Source organism: Saimiri boliviensis, chromosome 4, assembly GCF_048565385.1.
Source record: "Saimiri boliviensis isolate mSaiBol1 chromosome 4, mSaiBol1.pri, whole genome shotgun sequence".
Taxonomy (NCBI): domain Eukaryota; kingdom Metazoa; phylum Chordata; class Mammalia; order Primates; family Cebidae; genus Saimiri; species Saimiri boliviensis.
Window position 1 is genome coordinate 87,322,976 of NC_133452.1, and position 18,051 is coordinate 87,341,026.

General features: G+C 51.4%; 1 protein-coding gene across 1 annotated transcript in view; it reads right to left on the reverse strand.

Annotated features, from left to right (window-relative positions):
- The window catches only part of C4H6orf132 (chromosome 4 C6orf132 homolog), a 45,125-nt gene that overhangs the window by 22,487 nt on the left and 4,587 nt on the right, over window positions 1-18,051 (reverse strand). Inside the window, exon 2 of the mRNA XM_003922998.4 lies at window positions 6,476-6,582. Coding sequence (XP_003923047.4) covers window positions 6,476-6,582 — 107 coding nt within the window. The remainder of the gene's footprint in view (window positions 1-6,475; window positions 6,583-18,051) is intronic.

Here is an 18,051-nt window from a genome sequence, read left to right on the forward strand (position 1 = left end):
CTGTTGGGCCAGTTTTCCAGTATTTGCCACATTGGCATTTAATTTTTAATTCCTCATATGCATTACCCTGGAGATGGTTTGATTCAGACTGGGGAGGGCGAGAGAGCGCCCCAGGAAATACAGTCTGGCTACCAGCCGCTGTTCCGTGGACCCAGCTCTCAGAGGCAGAGGGACAGGCCGGGTGCAGTGGCTTACACCTGTAACCCCAACACTTTGGGCAGATCACAAGGTCAGGAGATCGAGACCATCCTGGCTAACACGGTGAAACCCGTCTCTACTAAAAATACAAAAAATTAGCCAGGCGTGGTGGCACATGCGTGTAATCCCAGCTACTCGGGAGGCTGAGGCAGGAGAATCGCTTGAACCTGGGAGGCAGAGGTTGCAGTGAGCCGAGATCACACCACTGGGTGACAGCGCAAGAAATCACTCCAGCCTGGATGACAGAGTGAGACTCCGACTCCAAAAAGATAAAAAGCAGCAACAGAGGGACAGGCTTCGGCTTGCTCTGTGGGCCCAGTCTCCCCTGAGAAGGCGGGAGAAGGATCATCCCTCACTCAGCCAGGCCTCAGGTGGTGTACACAGGGCCAGCCTGGGGAGGAGGCCCGGCTCCTGTTCCTGCTTCATCGCCCTCCCCTCCCCAAGCCTCAGTGTTCTCATCTTGACAACAGCTATAGTCCTCCCTGCTCTGAAGTTTGGTGGCGCAAATCCAACTCCTCAGGGCTTCCCAAGCAGGAAGGTGGGGTTGCCCCAGTAGCTGGAAAAACTCCCTTTCCAGAGGCGGAAGCAGAGCTCAAGGAAGGGTCCATGTGTCATGAGGGCCTGGCTTCTCTGGGGGCCCTCAGGGGAGCTGACCACACTGTCTGCCTTTCCATTAGGAAGTCATTTTAACATAGAAAGTCACAGCTGGGGAGACCCTTGAGGACCGTGCAGTGACCCCCACTGTCAGGTGAGGAGCCAGAGGCCCAGGGAGAGGAAGGGGCTGGACTGCAGCCACCCTGCATCCCAGCCACAGAGCTGGGACTGGGGCCAGCTGCTGGAGGATCAGCCCCTGGTCCTGTCCCAGCCACTGAGGGATCCCGAGGTGGTTTTCCAAGCTGGCCGCTGGCTGCCGGATGCCTGAGAAACACTTCGTAATCCCCAGCAACCTCAGCACAGAGCGAGGGAGCTCCAGGGGAGGGGGCAGAATCGCCTGTCCCCTACTCTCTAACCCTGTCCCCGGGCAGGCTCCTGTAAGGCACTGACAGGGAGGGTATGCTCGGAGGTTGGCCCAGCTCTGAAGAGAGCTCGAAGGCCCCAGGGGCCAGTCATCTGACTTCTTGGGCACTGCTACCTTGTACCTCCCCTACCCACTGGGCAGCCTGGCCTGGGAGGTGCCTCTGAATGTGGGAAGGGAGGGCAGGGAGGGGTAGAGGTCCAGCAGGCTAGGACAGTGTCAGGCAGGGCTAGGCACCAGCCCAGCTTCCCACCCACCCTGAGTTGGCTGGGCTGGGTGAGGGGTGTGTGCGTGTGCATGTGTGAGCCCACACCCACACACACAGAGCTGGCCCTCCCTCTTCTCCCCATCTTCCCGGCCTCCTGTCCCTGCTGAAAGAAAGCGAAGGACCTAGCCAGGGCCTATGGGAGAGGAGTCAGGAGGTCAGACAGGAGAGAACTGAGCTGCCGGCTGGACTCCCCTCCACCCGGGAGCGGGTGACAAAGTGTGGAAGCTGCCCTCTCTTGTGTCCTGATGAGGAGCACAGGACAGTCCCTGTGAGGCAAGCCACTGGGCCAAGGGTTCCTAATCTAAAGGGACATCAAGGGTAGGCTTCAGTCCCTTGTTGAAATTATAAGCAAAACTAGGTGCATGTGGCTCACAGCCTCATCTTGGTGTCAAAAGCATCTATGAATGCCGGGTGCGGTGGCTCACGCCTGTAATCCCAGCACTTTGGGAGGCCGAGGTGGGTGGATCATGAGGTCAGGAGATGTAGACCATCCTGGCTAACATGGTGAAAACCTGTCTCTACTAAAAATACAAAAAATTAGCTGGGTGTGGTGGCGTGCACCTGTAGTCCCAGCTACGAGGGAGGCTGAGGCAGGAGAATCATTTGAACCTGGGAGCCGGAGGCTGCAGTGAGCTGAGATGGCGCCACTGCGCGCCAGCATGGGTGACAGAGCAAGACTCCATCTCAAAAAAACAGAAAAGCATCTATGAGCCAAAAGAGGCAAGAGGCCTGGGTCCCGGCAGGCCCTGGCTGCTGGACAGGGATTCAGAGAGGCAGGCAAGGGAGATGGAAGTGGTGCTGCCGTCTGGTCCTGGAAGGAGAAGAAAAAAGCTCCTATGTAGATGGTGGTGGGGAGAGTAGAACAGCCTGAATAGACCTTGTACCCTGAAGCCTGGCTGCAGGGATTCCAGTCAAAGCTCTGCCACTCAGCCGCATAACCTTAAGCAAGTTACTCCCCCTCTGTGCCTCAGTTTCTCTGCCTGTAACATGGGGATTTTTTTTTTTTTTTTTTGAGACGGGAGTTTTGCTCTTTTTGCCCAGGCTGGAGTGCAATGGTGCGATCGCAGCTCACTGCAACCTCCACCTCTCAAGTTCAAGTGATTCTCCTGCCTCAGCCTCCCAAGTAGCTGGGATTACAGGTATGCACCACCAAAACCGGCTAATTTTGTATTTTTAGTAGAGATGGGGTTTTTCTGTGTTGCTCAGGCTGGCCTTGAACTCCCGAACTCAGGTGATCCACCCACCTCGGCCTTCCAAAGTGCTGGGATTTACAGGCATGAGCCATGGCGCCCGGCCAACATGGGATTAATGATAGCACTTTGCTCAGAGGGTGGCTCTGTTAACAGGTATGGTCCACGCAGAATGATGCCTGGCACACAGTGAGTGCTCAGCAAGTGCCAGCCACCATCACAGGCCATGCCACTGGTTGGCAAGTCGCTCCGCCTGCTCTTCCCCCGTCAGCCAGCACCGAGGGAACCAGCGAACTTCCCCTTCCTGATTCAGTTCCTGCCTCTGTAAAACAAGGCCCCTTTCAGTCATTGGTTCACCATCTGTCCATTCTCTCACCCTCACCAGGGAGGGGGCATGAGTTTTTAGGAAGAAGCCCCCATTTCCTGGGACTGGTTTTGAGGCTTGCCCAAAAGAACTGCTCCCAGGAAGGATTTCCCCAGAAAAGCCTGGAACTCAGGCTTGGCCAGCCGGCCCAGCTCACTCCAGGGGCCCCAAAGACTTTGGCCAGGCTGCCTGGGGTCTTTACAGCCCCTCAGTCATGTTCTGCCCAGACCAGATCCAAACCAGAGCCAGGGAGGACTGGCAGGTGAGGACCTTGCACGGGTCTTTGAGGGGCCCAGAGCGGATAGGTGGCGGGGGTGGGGGTGGGTTGGGGGGTACGGATAAGGATGCCCACCAATCAGAATGAACTCAGCTGGGCCCACATTAACTCTTTAGTTGCTGCTTTGGGAGTCGTCCAGATCTAGGGGAGGAGCAGGACAGCAGAAAGCACTCCAGAGACAACAGCTATTTCTATTCTGTAGGGAAGTATTTCAGTGTGTGTGTGTGTTTGTTTGTTTGTTTGTTTGTTTGAGACAATCTTGCTCTGTTGCCCAGGCTGGAGTATGTTGGCTCAATCTCAGCTCACCGCAACCTCCGCCTCCTGGGTTCAGGCAATTCTCCTGCCTCAGCTTCCTGAGTAGCTGGGATTACAGGCACGCACCACCACGCCCAGCTAACTTTTGTATTTTTAGTGGAGATGGGGTTTCACCATGTTGGCCAAGCTGGTCTCAAACCCTTGACCTTGTGATCTGCCTGCCTCGACCTCCCAAAGTGCTGGGATGACAGGTGTGAGCCACCACACCCAGCTGTATTTCAGTATTTTATTTGTTATTATTTTTTTATTCCCATTTTACAGATCAATGTTTTAGTATTTTACCGACCACTAGTGGTGTGTCAGCTCTGGGCCCACACTGCTGTGAATCTGGGTATGTGTGTTGTGGGTAAAGTGACAGGAGGGAATCTAATTAACTTTCGAAAATAGAATATTTCAAACTGATTTCATCTGCATTTATGGGTGCAATCACTTCTATCAGAGTTTTATGCATTCTCTGGAAACAAAGTTAGGGGCTGACTGATTTGTTTTTTTTCTTTGTTTTTAAGACAGGGTCTGTCTCTGTCACCCAGGCTGAAGTGCAGTAGTGCAATCATAGCTCACTGCAGCCTCAGCCTCCTGAGCTGAAACAGTCCTCCTGCCTCAGCCACCCAAGTAGCAGGGACTACAGTCACGCACCACCACACCTGACTAATTTTTAAATTTTTTGTAGAGATGGGTTTGCACTATATTGCCCAGGCTAGTCTTGAACTCTTGACCTCAAGTGATCCTCCCGCCTCGGCCTCCCAAAGTGCTAGGATTCAAAGCTGACTTATTTGATTTATACCTTGTTGTTGGTGGTGCTGCACTTTCTGTATTTATCTGTAATGTCTATGAATTGCCTTTATAAGCAGAAAATAAATTATTTAAAGTTGTATCCCCAGAGATCTGTGTGCTCAGCCCTCCACAGAGAGGCCTTAGAGATGCAGCTAGGAAAATGTAAGACTGCCTCTGTCCCACCTAGAATCTTGAGGTCTGGGCCAGGCGCAGTGGCTCACACCTGTAATCCCAGTACTTTGGGAGGATGAGGCAGGCAGATCACAAGGTCAGGAGTTTGAGGCCAGCCTGGCCAATATGAAACCTGTTTATACTAAAAATACAAAAATTAGCCAGGGGTGGTGGTGGGCACCTGTAGTCCCAGCTACTTGGGAGGCTGAAGCAGGAGAATTGCTTGAACCCAGGAGGCAGAGGTTTCAGTGAGCCAAGATCATGCCACTGCACTGCAGCCTCAGCAACAGAGCAGGACTCTGTCTCAAAACAAAACAAAACAAAAAAAACAACAAAAAAAAAGAAGAAGCAGAAGAAGAAACTTGAGGGGTCCAATTATTGAGATTGGACACAGCAGAAAGAAAAAAAATGGTGATGGAGAGAGGAAGGTAGTTGTGCCAGGCAGTGCTAGGTAGGAGGTACAGGGACCCAGGACCAATGTGTGGGCTGCCATGAAGTCTAACAGGGCCACAAGAGCTCAGACCAGGCAAGAGGACTTTCAGTCCAGGCAGTACAAACCGTGATGGAGGCAAGAGGATGCCGTGACCCCAGTGACAACATTGTGCCACCCACAACCCAGGTCCAACAGACAGGAGCAAGCCTCAGAGCTAGGAGCCTGGTTGTTTAGACTGTAGACCTGGGCTGTCTTGCACAGTAGCCACTGGCCGCAAACAGCCATTCGGCACTTAAAATGTCTCAGTCAGAAACGGGATGTGCTATATGGGTAGTACACCAGATTTTTAAGACTTAGTATGAATAAAAAAGAATGTTAGCTGGATGCAGTGGCTCACGCCTGTAATCCCAGCACTGTGGGAGGCTGAGGTGGGCGGATCACCTGAGGTCGGGAGTTCAAGACCAGCCTGACCAACACAGAGAAACCCCATCGCTACTAAAAATACAAAAAATGGCCGGACACGGTGGCTCAAGCCTGTAATCCCAGCACTTTGGGAGGCCGAGGCGGGTGGATCACGAGGTCAAGAGATCCAGACCATCCTGGTCAACATGGTGAAACCCCGTCTCTGCTAAAAATACAAAAAATTAGCTGGGCATGGTGGCACGTGCCTGTAATCCCAGCTACTCAGGAGGCTGAGGCAGGAGAATTGCCTGAACCCAGGAGGCAGAGGTTGCGGTGAGCCGAGATCGCGCCATTGCACTCCAGCCTGGGCAACAAGAGCGAAACTCCGTCTCAAAAAAAAAAAAAAAAAAAAAATTAGCCGGGTGTGGTGGCAGCGCATGCCTGTAAATCCCAGCTACTCCGAAGGCCGAGGCAGGAGGATCGCTTGAACCCTGGAGGCGGAGGTTTGTGGTGAGCTGAGATTGCACCACTGTACTCCAGCCTGGGCAACAAGAGCAAAATTCCATCTCAAAAAAAGAAAACAATGTAAAATAGCCTATTAGTATTTTGTATATTGATTAAATGTTGCAATGACGCTCTTTTGAATATACTGGGTTAAGCAAAATACTTTTGTCTCCTGCAATGGACAGCTCTTGAGAACAGCAATGCTGGCCCAGTCATCTCTGTATCCGGCACCTAATGCAGGGCATGGCACGAAGCAGACCGTCATCAGTGACTATGGAAAATGAACCCTGCTTAGCTGGGGATACCCACTGCTGTGTCACCCCTGCACACAAGTTCTCCATTACTTCTCCTTGGGCTTGGCTCCGAAAGAGCTGGCATCCCTAATCCCAGACTCCCTGCTGTGAGCCTTGGCCTCGTCTCCTTCCAGTAGTGCCCCACCCCTGGCCCCCGGGTCAACATCAGGAAGGGGAGACGGAGGGTGTGGCTGATGTCCACTCAGGCTGGGGCAGGCCTGTGTCCTTGCCCAGAGCAGACCCTCCAACCTCAGAGCAGAACCTTACTCACCAGCGGAAGGAAAGTCAGCAGGGGCCGGACTCTTGGCCTAGCTTTCAGCGTGGCTGTTCCTGACTCGCTCACTGTGTTAAACCGATTGTCTCCATAATAGATGCCATCTAGGGAACACAAGTGAAGGGACACCGTAAGCTGGAGATCCAAGCCATCCGGCCACGTGAGTTTAATCTGCTCTTCAGCTCCCAGTGAGGAAAGCCAGGGCCTGCACGTCCCCCGGTGTCGGACTCAGCTAAGTGCCTCTAACATCTCCAACATAATCAGATCTGACAGATGAGATGTTTGCAGATAGGGCCAACTGAGGTGGCACCGGAGGAGGGGCGCGGTGTTACTGGGGCTTTCAGTCCCCAGCAGCCTTCTTTCTCCCAATCCATAACCACCACCCTTCACTGGTCCTGAGCCTTCTCCCCCACAGCAGTGGTCCTAAGGAAGGACCAGGGAGTCCAGCCAAGGGCCCAGCCAAAGCTTATCTCTGAGAGAGGGAGGAAAGCAAGCCAGCTTTCCCCTCAAGTGTTTTAATTTCTAATCTGAAACAAACAGGAGATGAGGCCACCTGCTGCCCCCAGTGGCCAATACCCCATCATCTGGACTCCTTAACTCAAGACTTTCCTGACCACCAAACCACAGATGGATGTGTGTATGGCTTTCTTTAATGCACCCTTGAGGGCAGAGCAGAAAAAACGGGACAGTAGGGTCAGTGTGACCTGCTCTGCCACTGGCTGTCTACCTGGCTTTACCTCTCTGGGCCTCAGTTTTTCCTTCTGTACAGTGGGAGTGATGAAAGCGCCGCCATATAGCACTGTTGTGAGGAGTGAGTGTGGCCAGCGCATAGTAAGTGCTCAGCAAACATGGTTGCTTCCTCTGTAGGAGGATGATACGAAGGACCTTCCTTTTCCTCCAGTTACTGGGTCTGTGCTCTGTGCTGCAATCTGGCAGTAGGAGGGCTTGAAGGGCCACTCACATCACATCACATCACATCCCTTTCTCAGCTCCCTCATGAGCCTTGATACACATTGACAAGAAATTCACAGTCCCTTGGTAGGGATTGCCGTGGACCATCTGCTCTGTGGCTCATGAGCAGGGAGAGCTTTCCTCTACTTAACAGGGTGTGGAGGACTTTGCCTGATAGCCAGGGAGGAGAGAAGAAACGTAAGAATTCCAGTAAGCCAGAAGTCTACTAACTGGGACATTGAGCTAATCATGATTACTTTTCTCCTTGTACATGACTTCCAGAGAAAATTACAAGACAGCCAAATGATTTATTCAAAAGAGACTGGGCTTGTCAGGAAGATCCTGGGATCAGACTATATCCATCGCAAACATCAGACTGTATCACATCGCCACAGTGCCCCATGTGAGCATCTGGGCTTTAGATGTGAGAGGGAGGCTCCTGGGGTGCCCCAGTAGCTGGAGGTGGCATCCTCAGTGTGCTGCCCTCCCAAGGCAGGAAGCCTGCTGGGACACTCAAGCTCCTCCACCTCTCAAGAGGGGCCCAAACATCAGTTCTCTGTGTGCTTCGCAAGTCCCTGGAAACTTCAGTTCCCAGCACTGCCCTGCCCCGTGCACTCTGGGAACATGATTTCCCAGTCTCAGTGTCCAGGCTCCATGCCCAAGGCTGTAGACCAAGATCGGACGGGGAACAGGGGAGGGGAGCTGTAACATCTGGCCCAATGGAAAACAACAAAAGTAGCTCACACTCAACAGCTGCCGCTAAAGCCCCCAGTTCCCTCACTTCCAAGAGTCTGCATGTGGACGCCAGGATCTCCTGGGACATTCTTTATAGAGTGCTGTGTGGATGCCAAGGCCCCAGACCTGACTTGATGTGGCTGCCTGGGCCCTTAACAGAACTGGATGTAGGGTGGGGAATGCACAGGGGCTATATGAGAGCCATGCGCCTAGGTGGGGCTCTAATCATTTCATTTCATCTCTGCACCCATGTTGGGATCAAGGGAGCTTCCTTCCTACAGCTGAGTTATTGTCATATTAATGGCTACTCTTATTGGATGTCCAGGAGCTTTAGAAGTGCTGTATCTGAGCAACCTGGCAAGGATGATAACTGGAATAGTAATAATAGTAAAAGGTAAAACTTAGTGAGCAACTTTTTTTTTTTTATTGAGATGGGGTTTCACCATGGCCAGGTTGGTCTCTCGAACTGCTGACCTCAGGTGATCCGCCCACCTTGGCCTCCCAAAGTGCTGGTGGGATTACAAGCGTGAGCCACCGAGCCCGGCCTTACTTTTTTTTTTTTTTAATCTTTTTTTTTTTTTGAGATGGAGTCTTGCTTTGTCACTTAGGCTGGAGTTGCAGTGGCGCAATCTCGGCTCACTGCAACCTCCGCCTCCCGGGTTCAAGTGGTTCTCCTGCCTCAGTCTCCCAGGTAGCTGGGATTACAGGCGCCCACCACCCCGGCTGGCTAATTTTTGTATTTTTAGTAGAGACAGGGTTTCACCATGTTGGCCAGGATGGTCTTGAACTCCTGATCTCAGGTGATCCGCCTACCTTGGCCTCTCAGAGTGCTGGGATTACAGGCATGAGCCACCATGCCCCATGCAAATTGGTACAGTCATTAGCCCTGTTTTACATTTGAGGAAACTGAGGCACAAGGTCAAATAACTTGCCCAAAGCCTCACAGTAAGTGTTAAAACCAGAGTCAGGCCGGGCGCGGTGGCTCAAGCCTGTAATCCCAGCACTTTCGGAGGCCGAGGCAGGTGGATCATGAGGTCAAGAGATCGAGACCATCCTGGTCAACATGGTGAAACCCTGTCTCTACTAAAAATACAAAAAATTAGCTGGGCATGGTGGCGCGTGCCTGTAATCCCAGCTACTCAGGAGGCCGAGGCAGGAGAATTGCCTGAACCCAGGAGGCGGAGGTTGCGGTGAGCCGAGATCGCGCCATTGCACTCCAGCCTAGGTAACAAGAGCGAAACTCCGTCTCAAAAAAAAAAAAAAAAAAAAAAAAAAAAAAAAAAAAAACCAGAGTCTCCCTAAACCTCTTCACAGATCCCATGACTCAGCCCCAAGTCTGAGGCAGTTTTTTTTATTGCTTTATGGTTGTTTTAAGCAGACAAACCCTTTCTAAGACTATAATTGTTCTCTGTAACATATATAGAAGGAGGCCAGGCACAGTGGGTCATGCCTGTAATCCCAGCACTTTGGGAGGCTGAAGCGGGTGGATCACCTAAGGTCGGGAGTTTGAGACCAGCATGACCAACATGGAGAAACCCTGTCTCTACTAAAAATACAAAATTTGCTGGGCATGGTGGTACATGCCTGTAATCCCAGCTATTCGGGAGGCTGAGGCAGGAGAATTGCTTGAATCCGGGAGGCAGAGGTTGTGGTAAGCCAAGATCGCGCCATTGCACTCCAGCCTGGGTAACAAAAGCAAAGCTCTGTCTTAAAAAAACAAAACAAAACAAAAAACAAAAACAAGAAAAACACACAGAAGGGTAGTAGCTGTGGTTGAGATTGGGTTGGAAGGCCCAGCTGGCTCTTTTCCCCACTGGGGCACCTCTGGAAAATCTGATTTGACTTCCCAGTCCCAAGAGGAGTGGCTAGGAGTCACAGAGGGAGAGGTGATACGGAGGCAGAGGCGGAGATGCGCTATGAGAGGGGCTTGCCCTCCACGGCCAGCTTTGAAGATGGAAGGAGGCTGCTGGCCGAGGACTGTGGGCTGCCTCTGGCAGGCGGAACAGACAAGGAAACAGACTCCCCTGAAGCTTCCAGAGAGGAACGAAGTCTTGCCAACAACTTCATTGAGCCCACAGAGACCTGTGTCAAACTTCTGACCTACAGAATTGAGAGATAGTAAATTTGTTATGAAAATAAGAAAAGGAGCCGGGCGCGGTGGCTCAAGCCTGTAATCCCAGCACTTTGGGAGGCCGAGGCGGGTGGATCGCGAGGTCAAGAGATCGAGACCATCCTGGTCAACATGGTGAAACCCCGTCTCTACTAAAGGTGCAAAAAATTAGCTGGGCATGGTGGCACGTGCCTGTAATTCCACCTACTCCGGAGGCTGAGGCAGGAGAATTGCCTGAACCCAGGGGGCGGAGGTTGTGGTGAGCCGAGATCGCGCCATTGCACTCCAGCCTGGATAACAAGAGCGAAACTCCGTCTCAAAAAAAAAAAAGAAAATAAGGAAAGGAAGCTGGGCGCGGTGGCTCAAGCCTGTAATCCCAGCACTTTGGGAGGCTGAGGTGAGTGGATCACGAGGTCAAGAGATCGAGACCATCCTGGTCAACATGGTCAACATGGTGAAACCCCGTCTCTACTAAAAACACAAAAAATTAGCTGGGCATGGTGGCGCATGCCTCTAATCCCAGCTACTCAGGAGGCTGAGGCAGGAGAATTGCCTGAACCCAGGAGGCGGAGATTGCAGTGAGCCGAGATTGCGCCATTGCACTCCAGCCTGGGTAACAAGAGCGAAACTCCGTCTCAAAAAAAAAAAAAAAAAAAAGAAAAAAGAAAAGAAAAGGGAGGTATGGCTGGAACCAGGCCAACTCTCTCCGGGCCCTTAAGACCTAGCCGAGCTCCTGCTGGGTGGAGACACAGCATGAGGTGAGGCCATGTGTCCATTTCCATCAGCTAGACCCTCAAAGCATTCAAGATCCGGGCTGGGACCTTCCCAGCCTCAAGGACAAGTCCGAAAACTAAAACAGAAACAACAGCGCTCAACCTTGGGGAGTTTCCTATGGAAGTGCTGAACTTTGCTCAGATCACAGGTCAGGGATACTGGGGCCTTCCTGAGAAGCAGCTCTCTCCTCAGTTGAGGAGGTAAAGGAGGGCTAGGGACATCCTGGTGTCCCTTGAGGAAGGAGGAGTGAGGAGGAGGTGAAGGGGGTGCTTGGAGAGGAAGCTGGATGATTGCTCTTGGAACAAGACTGCAGTGAGAAAGAGGGGCCTGGCCCCGTATCTCATCCACTCTGAAATCTGCAAACTCCCTTGATGTATGCCTTTTTTCTGGAAAGTTTCTTAGGGATCTCAGAGGTTTTATGCTTGCCACATGCACGGACCAGAGAGGCAGCATTGGAATATCCAGGTGGGATTCAGAAAGCTGGAAAAGGAAGGGAGATACCCCTGGACCCAGAAGCTTCCACAGAAAGAGAGGACCTCAGGAGAGCCCCAGGGCAATTCTAGCAGCCAGGACGCCTTGTGAAACCCCAGCAGCAGGTTCTGAGCAGAGCCTGAGCCCCAGACGGACCACAGTCCTGTCAAGATACAAACTGGGCTGGGCTCGCTGGCTCACATCTATAATCCCAGTACTTTGGGAGGCCGAGGCAGCCGGATCATGAGGATTAAGACCATCCTGGCCAACATGGTGAAATCCTGTCTCTACTTAAAAAAAAAAAAAAAATACAAAAATTAACTGGGCGTGGTGGTGCATGCCTATAATCCCAGCTACTTGGGAGGCTGAGGCAAGAGAATCACTTGAACCCGGGAGGAGGAGTTGCAGTGAGCTGAGAACACACCACTGCGCTCCAGCCTGGTGACAGAGCAAGACTTCGTTTCAAAACAAAAACAAAAACAAAAACAAAAACTGAAGTTCTGACAAACTCACATGCAAATAATGCAGTGATTAAAATGGGTAAATCCAAGTCTACCTCCATTGACCCAAACCTATCTTTAAAACGATCCCAATTTTCCTCCAAATGGAATCCTATTTATGACAAGATTATGCATAGGATTCCTTTAGATTTTTCTCCGTAACAATTTCTCCCTCATAGGAGGATGGGAAATGAAGGTAGGGATTTGCTTTCATTTGCACTCCCTGAGGGATTTGAGTTGACATAAAAATTAATACCATCTAACATCCAAAAACCTGTTCCAAAAACAATTCCTGGTGTCAAGCAGGAGACTTCACCCCAGGTTTCAACCTGGGCACAGGAGGCTCCCCTCCTGCCCCTTCTCCCTCAGGAGAACCTGGCTCTGCCATGGGCCTGAGGGCAGCAGAGTTGTGGCTGAGGCTGCCTGGGCTGTGAGGAGACCAAGGCTGAGGTTGCCCTGGCCAGAAACACCCAGCAGTCGGACAGCTCCCGGCCGGGAGGGGTAGCAGAACCTTGTGCGGTCAAGGCTATGGATTTAGAGCCCAGCTGAACTTGGGTTCCAATTCTGGCTCCATCGCTTAACTGTGGGATCCTGGGAGTCTTACTAGGTCTCTCTGAGCCTGTCTCTTTATCTCTGTACACGTGAACAATGGTTCCTGCTGGGCAGGCTGATGTGAGCCTGAATGAGAGAAAGTGCAAAAGTCATCAGCACAGTGCCTAGCAGATATTCATGCTCAATAATTGGGAGGGGGCCGGGCGCGGTGGCTCAAGCCTGTAATCCCAGCACTTTGGGAGGCCGAGGCAGGTGGATCACATGGTCGAGAGATCGAAACCAACCTGGTCAACATGGTGAAACCCCGTCTTTACTAAAAATACAAAAAATTAGCTGGGCATGGTGGCGCGTGCCTATAATCCCAGCTACTCAGGAGGCTGAGGCAGGAGAATTGCCTGAACCCAGGAGGCGGAGGTTGCGGTGAGCCGAGATCGCGCCATTGCACTCCAGCCTGGGTAACAAGAGCAAAACTCCGTCTCAAAAAAAAAAAAAAAAAACAATAATAATAATAATAATAATTGGGAGGGTTGGCCGGGCACGGTGGCTGACTGCTGTAATCCCAGCACTTTGGGAAGCCGAGGTGGCCAGATCACCTGAGATCAGGAGTTCAAGATCAGTCTGGCCAACATGGTGAAACTCTGTACTAAAAATACAAAAATTAGCAACTTAAACATATCCTAAGAGTGACAGTAAAAAAAAAAAAAAAAAGAAAGAAAGAAAAAAGGCTGGGTGCAGTGGCTCATGCCTATAATCCCAGAACTTTAGGAGGTGGAGACGGGCAAATCATGAGGTCAAGAGATCGAGACCATCCTGACCAACATAGTGAAACCCTGTCTCTACTAAAAAATAGCAAAAATTAGCTGGGCGTGGTGGCATATGCCTGTAGTCGCAGCTACTCGAGAGCAGGAGAACTGCTTGAATCCAGGAGGCGGAGATTGCAGTGAGCTGAGATTGTGCCACTGCACTCCAGCCTGGCGCCTGGCAACAGAGCAAGACTCTATCTCAAAAAAAAAAAGAAAAGAAAAAAAGAAAAAGAAAAAGAAAGAAGGGAAAAAAGAAGGTAAAAAAATTTAAAAATTAGCTGGGTGTGGTGGCAGGCACCTATAACCCCAGCTACTCGGGAGGCTGAGGCAGGAGAATTACTTGAACCCAGGAGGCAGAGGTTGCAGTGAACCAAGATCACGCCATTGCACTCCAGCCTGGGTGTCAAGAGCGAAACTCTGTCTCAAAAAAAAAGAAAAGAAAAGAAAAAAAGACCAGCCTGGGCAATATGGTGAAACCGCATCTCTACTAAAAATACAAAAATTAGCTGGACATGGTGGGAGAAACCTGTAATCCCAGCTACTCGGGATACTCATGAGACTGAGGTAGGAGAATCGCTTGAACCTGGGAGGCAGAGGTTGCAGTGAGCTGAGATCACGCCACTGCACTCCAGCCTGGGCAACAGAGCGAGACTCCATCTCAAAATAAATAATAATAAGTGGGAGGGCTGGTTATTATTACTGTCATCATCATCATCATTCTCTTTCTGCCCCACCTGACTTCCCTCCACCAAGAGTTTGGGCTGTGAGCTTGAGCTGGGCTGTGCCACTTGCAAATCATGGTGACACCTGTCCCCATGGGGAGAGCCACTGGGAGGGAGGCGGCCCTTTGCTTTCTTATCAGGGTTCATTCACTCTTGAGTCCTGATGCCTGGGGCTATTCCCAACAGCCCTCTTTGCAGCAGCCCAGAGTGGGAGGGGCTGGACCAAGGTCCCCAAGCTGGGGACTTTCAGTGCCTTAAGCAAGGCAGGCGGCTCCCTGCCTCTCCCCACCAGGCAGACCTGGCTGTCTCAGCCTGGGCTGGGGTATGTGTTAAATGTGCCAGCTCTGGGCAAGCTGAGAGCTAGGTACATGCTGCCATAGGACTCGAAGCCCTTCTTTTCTCAGTGAGGGGAGGAGCCTCACTGAGTCGTCTGCATTTATTTGCTCACAAAGTCCAGGGTTGGAAGAAATGTTCTTCCTCCCACTGCCTGGAAGCCACTCATGGATCTCCACGGAGGCTAAAATCAGAAAGATTCTCGGACAGTTATTTAGCTCTTTCCCCAAATTCTAGCGAGGTCCAAACTAGAAAGAAAATTAATTTGATTAATTAAATACTGAAATGTCTAACATCTGTTACCCCTGTGTTATAAGCAAGGCACTATTCTAAGTCCTCACCACCCCATGGGGGAAGTACCCTTATTATTCCCAATTTGTAGGTGAGGAAACAGAGGCCGAGAGGTTACGTCCCTTGCCCAAGTTCCCATAGCTGGTGAGTCAAAGAGGCTGGGATTCCAGCCCAGGCAACCTGACTGTAGAATCTGATTTCCTCAAGTCAGGGTCGCAGTCAGCACCACAGGGAAGGAATGTAGGGATCCGGCGTCTCTACCTTCGGTCTCCTGTTTTTCCTGAATGAGACTAGAAAATAGGTAAGGTGTGGAGGGGAGGAAATTGACCTAGGAATCGTATCTGGATTCACATCCATGTAATGCCTGAGGACATTGAGCACTTTGTCGGGCTCAGTTTCCCCACCTGTAAAATGAGGATGATCCTTTTCAGGAAGCCTCACAAAATCAGGAGAAGGAAGGAAGCTACCTGAAGTGGAAGGAGGGTTGGGGACCCCAAATGGCCAGGAGCGAGCCCCTAAATGACCTCAGGAGCACTGGCTACAGGTTTAATTGGATTCCTGGGGCTTAGGAGTGGGGCCTTAGCTTGGGGGTTTTTTGCCTTGACTCAGAGTAACCCAGAACCCCAAAACTGACTTCTTCCTACTTCTACATCACTGGAGATGTAGAATGGGGGCGCTGGACAGTGAGGTATGAAGTGCAGCATCCAATCATCGGCCACTAGGGGAGCCCCTGCCTTTCAGGGAAGCAGTGGGGGCGGCCCCCTGTGAATGTAACTCACAAATGGCATTCACGAGGCCTTTCCTTGCTAATTAGCATGTCCACATGACAGGAGCCTAAAAAGGCCAGTCTGTCCCAACAAGTCCCAGCAGGCCTGTCCTGAGGACCAGAGAGAGGCCTTTGTCCAAGGGCAGAGGGGACGCTGAAGGTTGGGCTGGGGTGGAGGGGGGGAGGGGCAGTCAGCTGCAGAGTAGAGAAGTAGAAAAGGAGGAATCTTGGGCACTGTCCCCTGAAGCCCCACAAGTGAGGACTAAGGGGAAGTACAGTGAACAGGGCCCTCTGCTTCCTAGCCAGGACTCACCGCTCAGTGTGCAGAACCCAGAACTTGTGAGACATGCTGACTCTCCCTCGGTTGACAGAAACAAATCTAATCTTCACAAGATTCCAGATGACTGGAGCGCTTTGATGTTTGAGCTACCCCGGACTGGAATGACTAAGTCATTTCACCCATCTGAGCCTTCCTCCTGAGTCTGTTTCCTCAGCCGAGAAGACATACAAAGCTTTCAGTCCAGAGCCTGGTGATAATGATTATATTACTGTCATTACTCTATTGGCTAGGAGAACAGGGGCACCTTGTAGCTGGTCTGTAGGGGTCAAGGCTTTCTGGAGTTGAACTAGAGTGACGAGAGAAGCTTACATAATGGGGCAGCAGTGGGTGTATATGTGTGCACTGGACTGATGGCAAACCACAGCACACCTCCAGGGGACAGGAGTAAATAAAGGTTGGTAGGCTGGTGCCAGTCTGGCCCTGGGCTCAGCTATATGCTCAGCTCCCGGCTCCCGGGGTAGGAGGTAGGAGTTTCCCACCCTTTAGCTGGGCCTGAAGCACAGGGTCAAGAGACCCAGGGAACAGGAACAGCAGAACCTGCAGCCACACCAGGCGCACTAGGGTCCTCCCGATAAGGAGCTGGCCACATTCTTTCCATGTTTATGTAGAACCTACCATGTGCCCTGCAGGGAGTCCTAAAGGGAAAGAGAATAGCCTTGCATTATGTGGGAAAGGAATTCTCCTATCTTCCGGCACAAAACAATTCCCCTGGAGCTAGTTAAAAACCCAGAGCCCGGAAGGCCGGGCGTGATGGCTCATGCCTGTAATCCCGGCACTTTGGGAAGAGGTGGGCGAATCACGAGGTCAAGAGATAGAGACCATCCTAGCCAACACGGTGAAACCCTGTCTTTACTAAAAATACAAAAGTTGGCTGGGTGCGGTGTCTCACGCCTGTAATCCCAGCACTTTGGGAGGCCGAGGCAGGCGGATCACGAGGTCAAGAGATGGAGACCATCTTGGCCAACATGGTGAAACGCCGTCTCTACTAAAAAATACAAAAATCAGCTGGGTGTGGTGGAGTGTGCCTGTAGTCCCAGCTACTAGGAAGGCTGAGGCAGGAGAATTGCTTGAACCCAGGAGGTGGAGATTGCAGTGAGCCGAGATTGTGCCACTGTACTCCAGCCTGGCGCCTGGCGACAGAGCAAGATTCTGTCTCAAAAAAAACAAAAGTTAGCTGGGCATGGTGTGTGCCTGCAGTCCCAGCTACTTGGGAGGCTGAGGCAGGAGAATCACTTGAACCCAAGAGGTGGAGGTTGCCTTGAGTCGAGATTGTGTCACTGCACTCTAGCCTGGCGACCGAGCGAGATTCCATCTCAAAGAAAACCCAGAGCTCCAAACCCTAGCCTAGAGATTCTGACCTGTGCCTGAAGTGGGACTCTAGTTACCTGAAATTAATTTAATTAATTAATTTTTTTGGTGGGGGACAGGATCTCGCTCTGGAGTGCAGTGGCACTATCATAGCTCACTGCAGCCTCTATCTCCCATGCTCAATCCTCCTGCCTTGGCCTCCCAAAGTGCTGGGGTTTTGGTTTTTGGTTTTTGTTTTGAAACAGGGTCTCGCTCTGCCGCCAAGGCTGGAATGCAGTAGCGCAATCTCAGTCTACTGCAACCTCTGTCTCCTGAACTCGAGCAATCCTCCCACCTCAGCCTCCTGAGTGGCTGGAGCTACAGGTGCATGCCACCAAGCCTGGCTAATTTTTGTATTTTTAGTAGAGATGACGGGGTCTCGCCATGTTGCCCAGGCTGGTCTGGAACTCCTGAGCTCACATGATCCACCTGCCTCAGCCTCCCAAAGTGCTGGGATTACAGGTGTAAGCCACTGTGTCCAGCCCAGAATCTGCATTTCAGATAAATGTCTGAGGTAGCTGTGAGCTGTCCCATTTAGAGGAATAGGGCAGGAAAGAGTCCTTAAGAAAACAAGGGTGTCTCATTGCTGGTGGCGGGTGCAGCAGTGATAAAGAATCTTGGCTCAGTTAATCTAAGACGCAAGGGAGGAGTCCTGAGTGACTGGCAGCTTTGTCTCCAGTAGCAGCCCAGTCCCTTATCTTGGGATTAGCAAAGATCCACATCTCTGCTTTCTCATGCATTTTTTTAAAAAACACACACATACAATCGTGTAGCCTTGCTTGGTCTGGGAGCAGGCAGAAGACTTTGTTAGGATTGCAAATGCATTCAGTGAAGCCCTCCTAATTACTGAATACATGTTAGAGAAATTCTATAAAGAA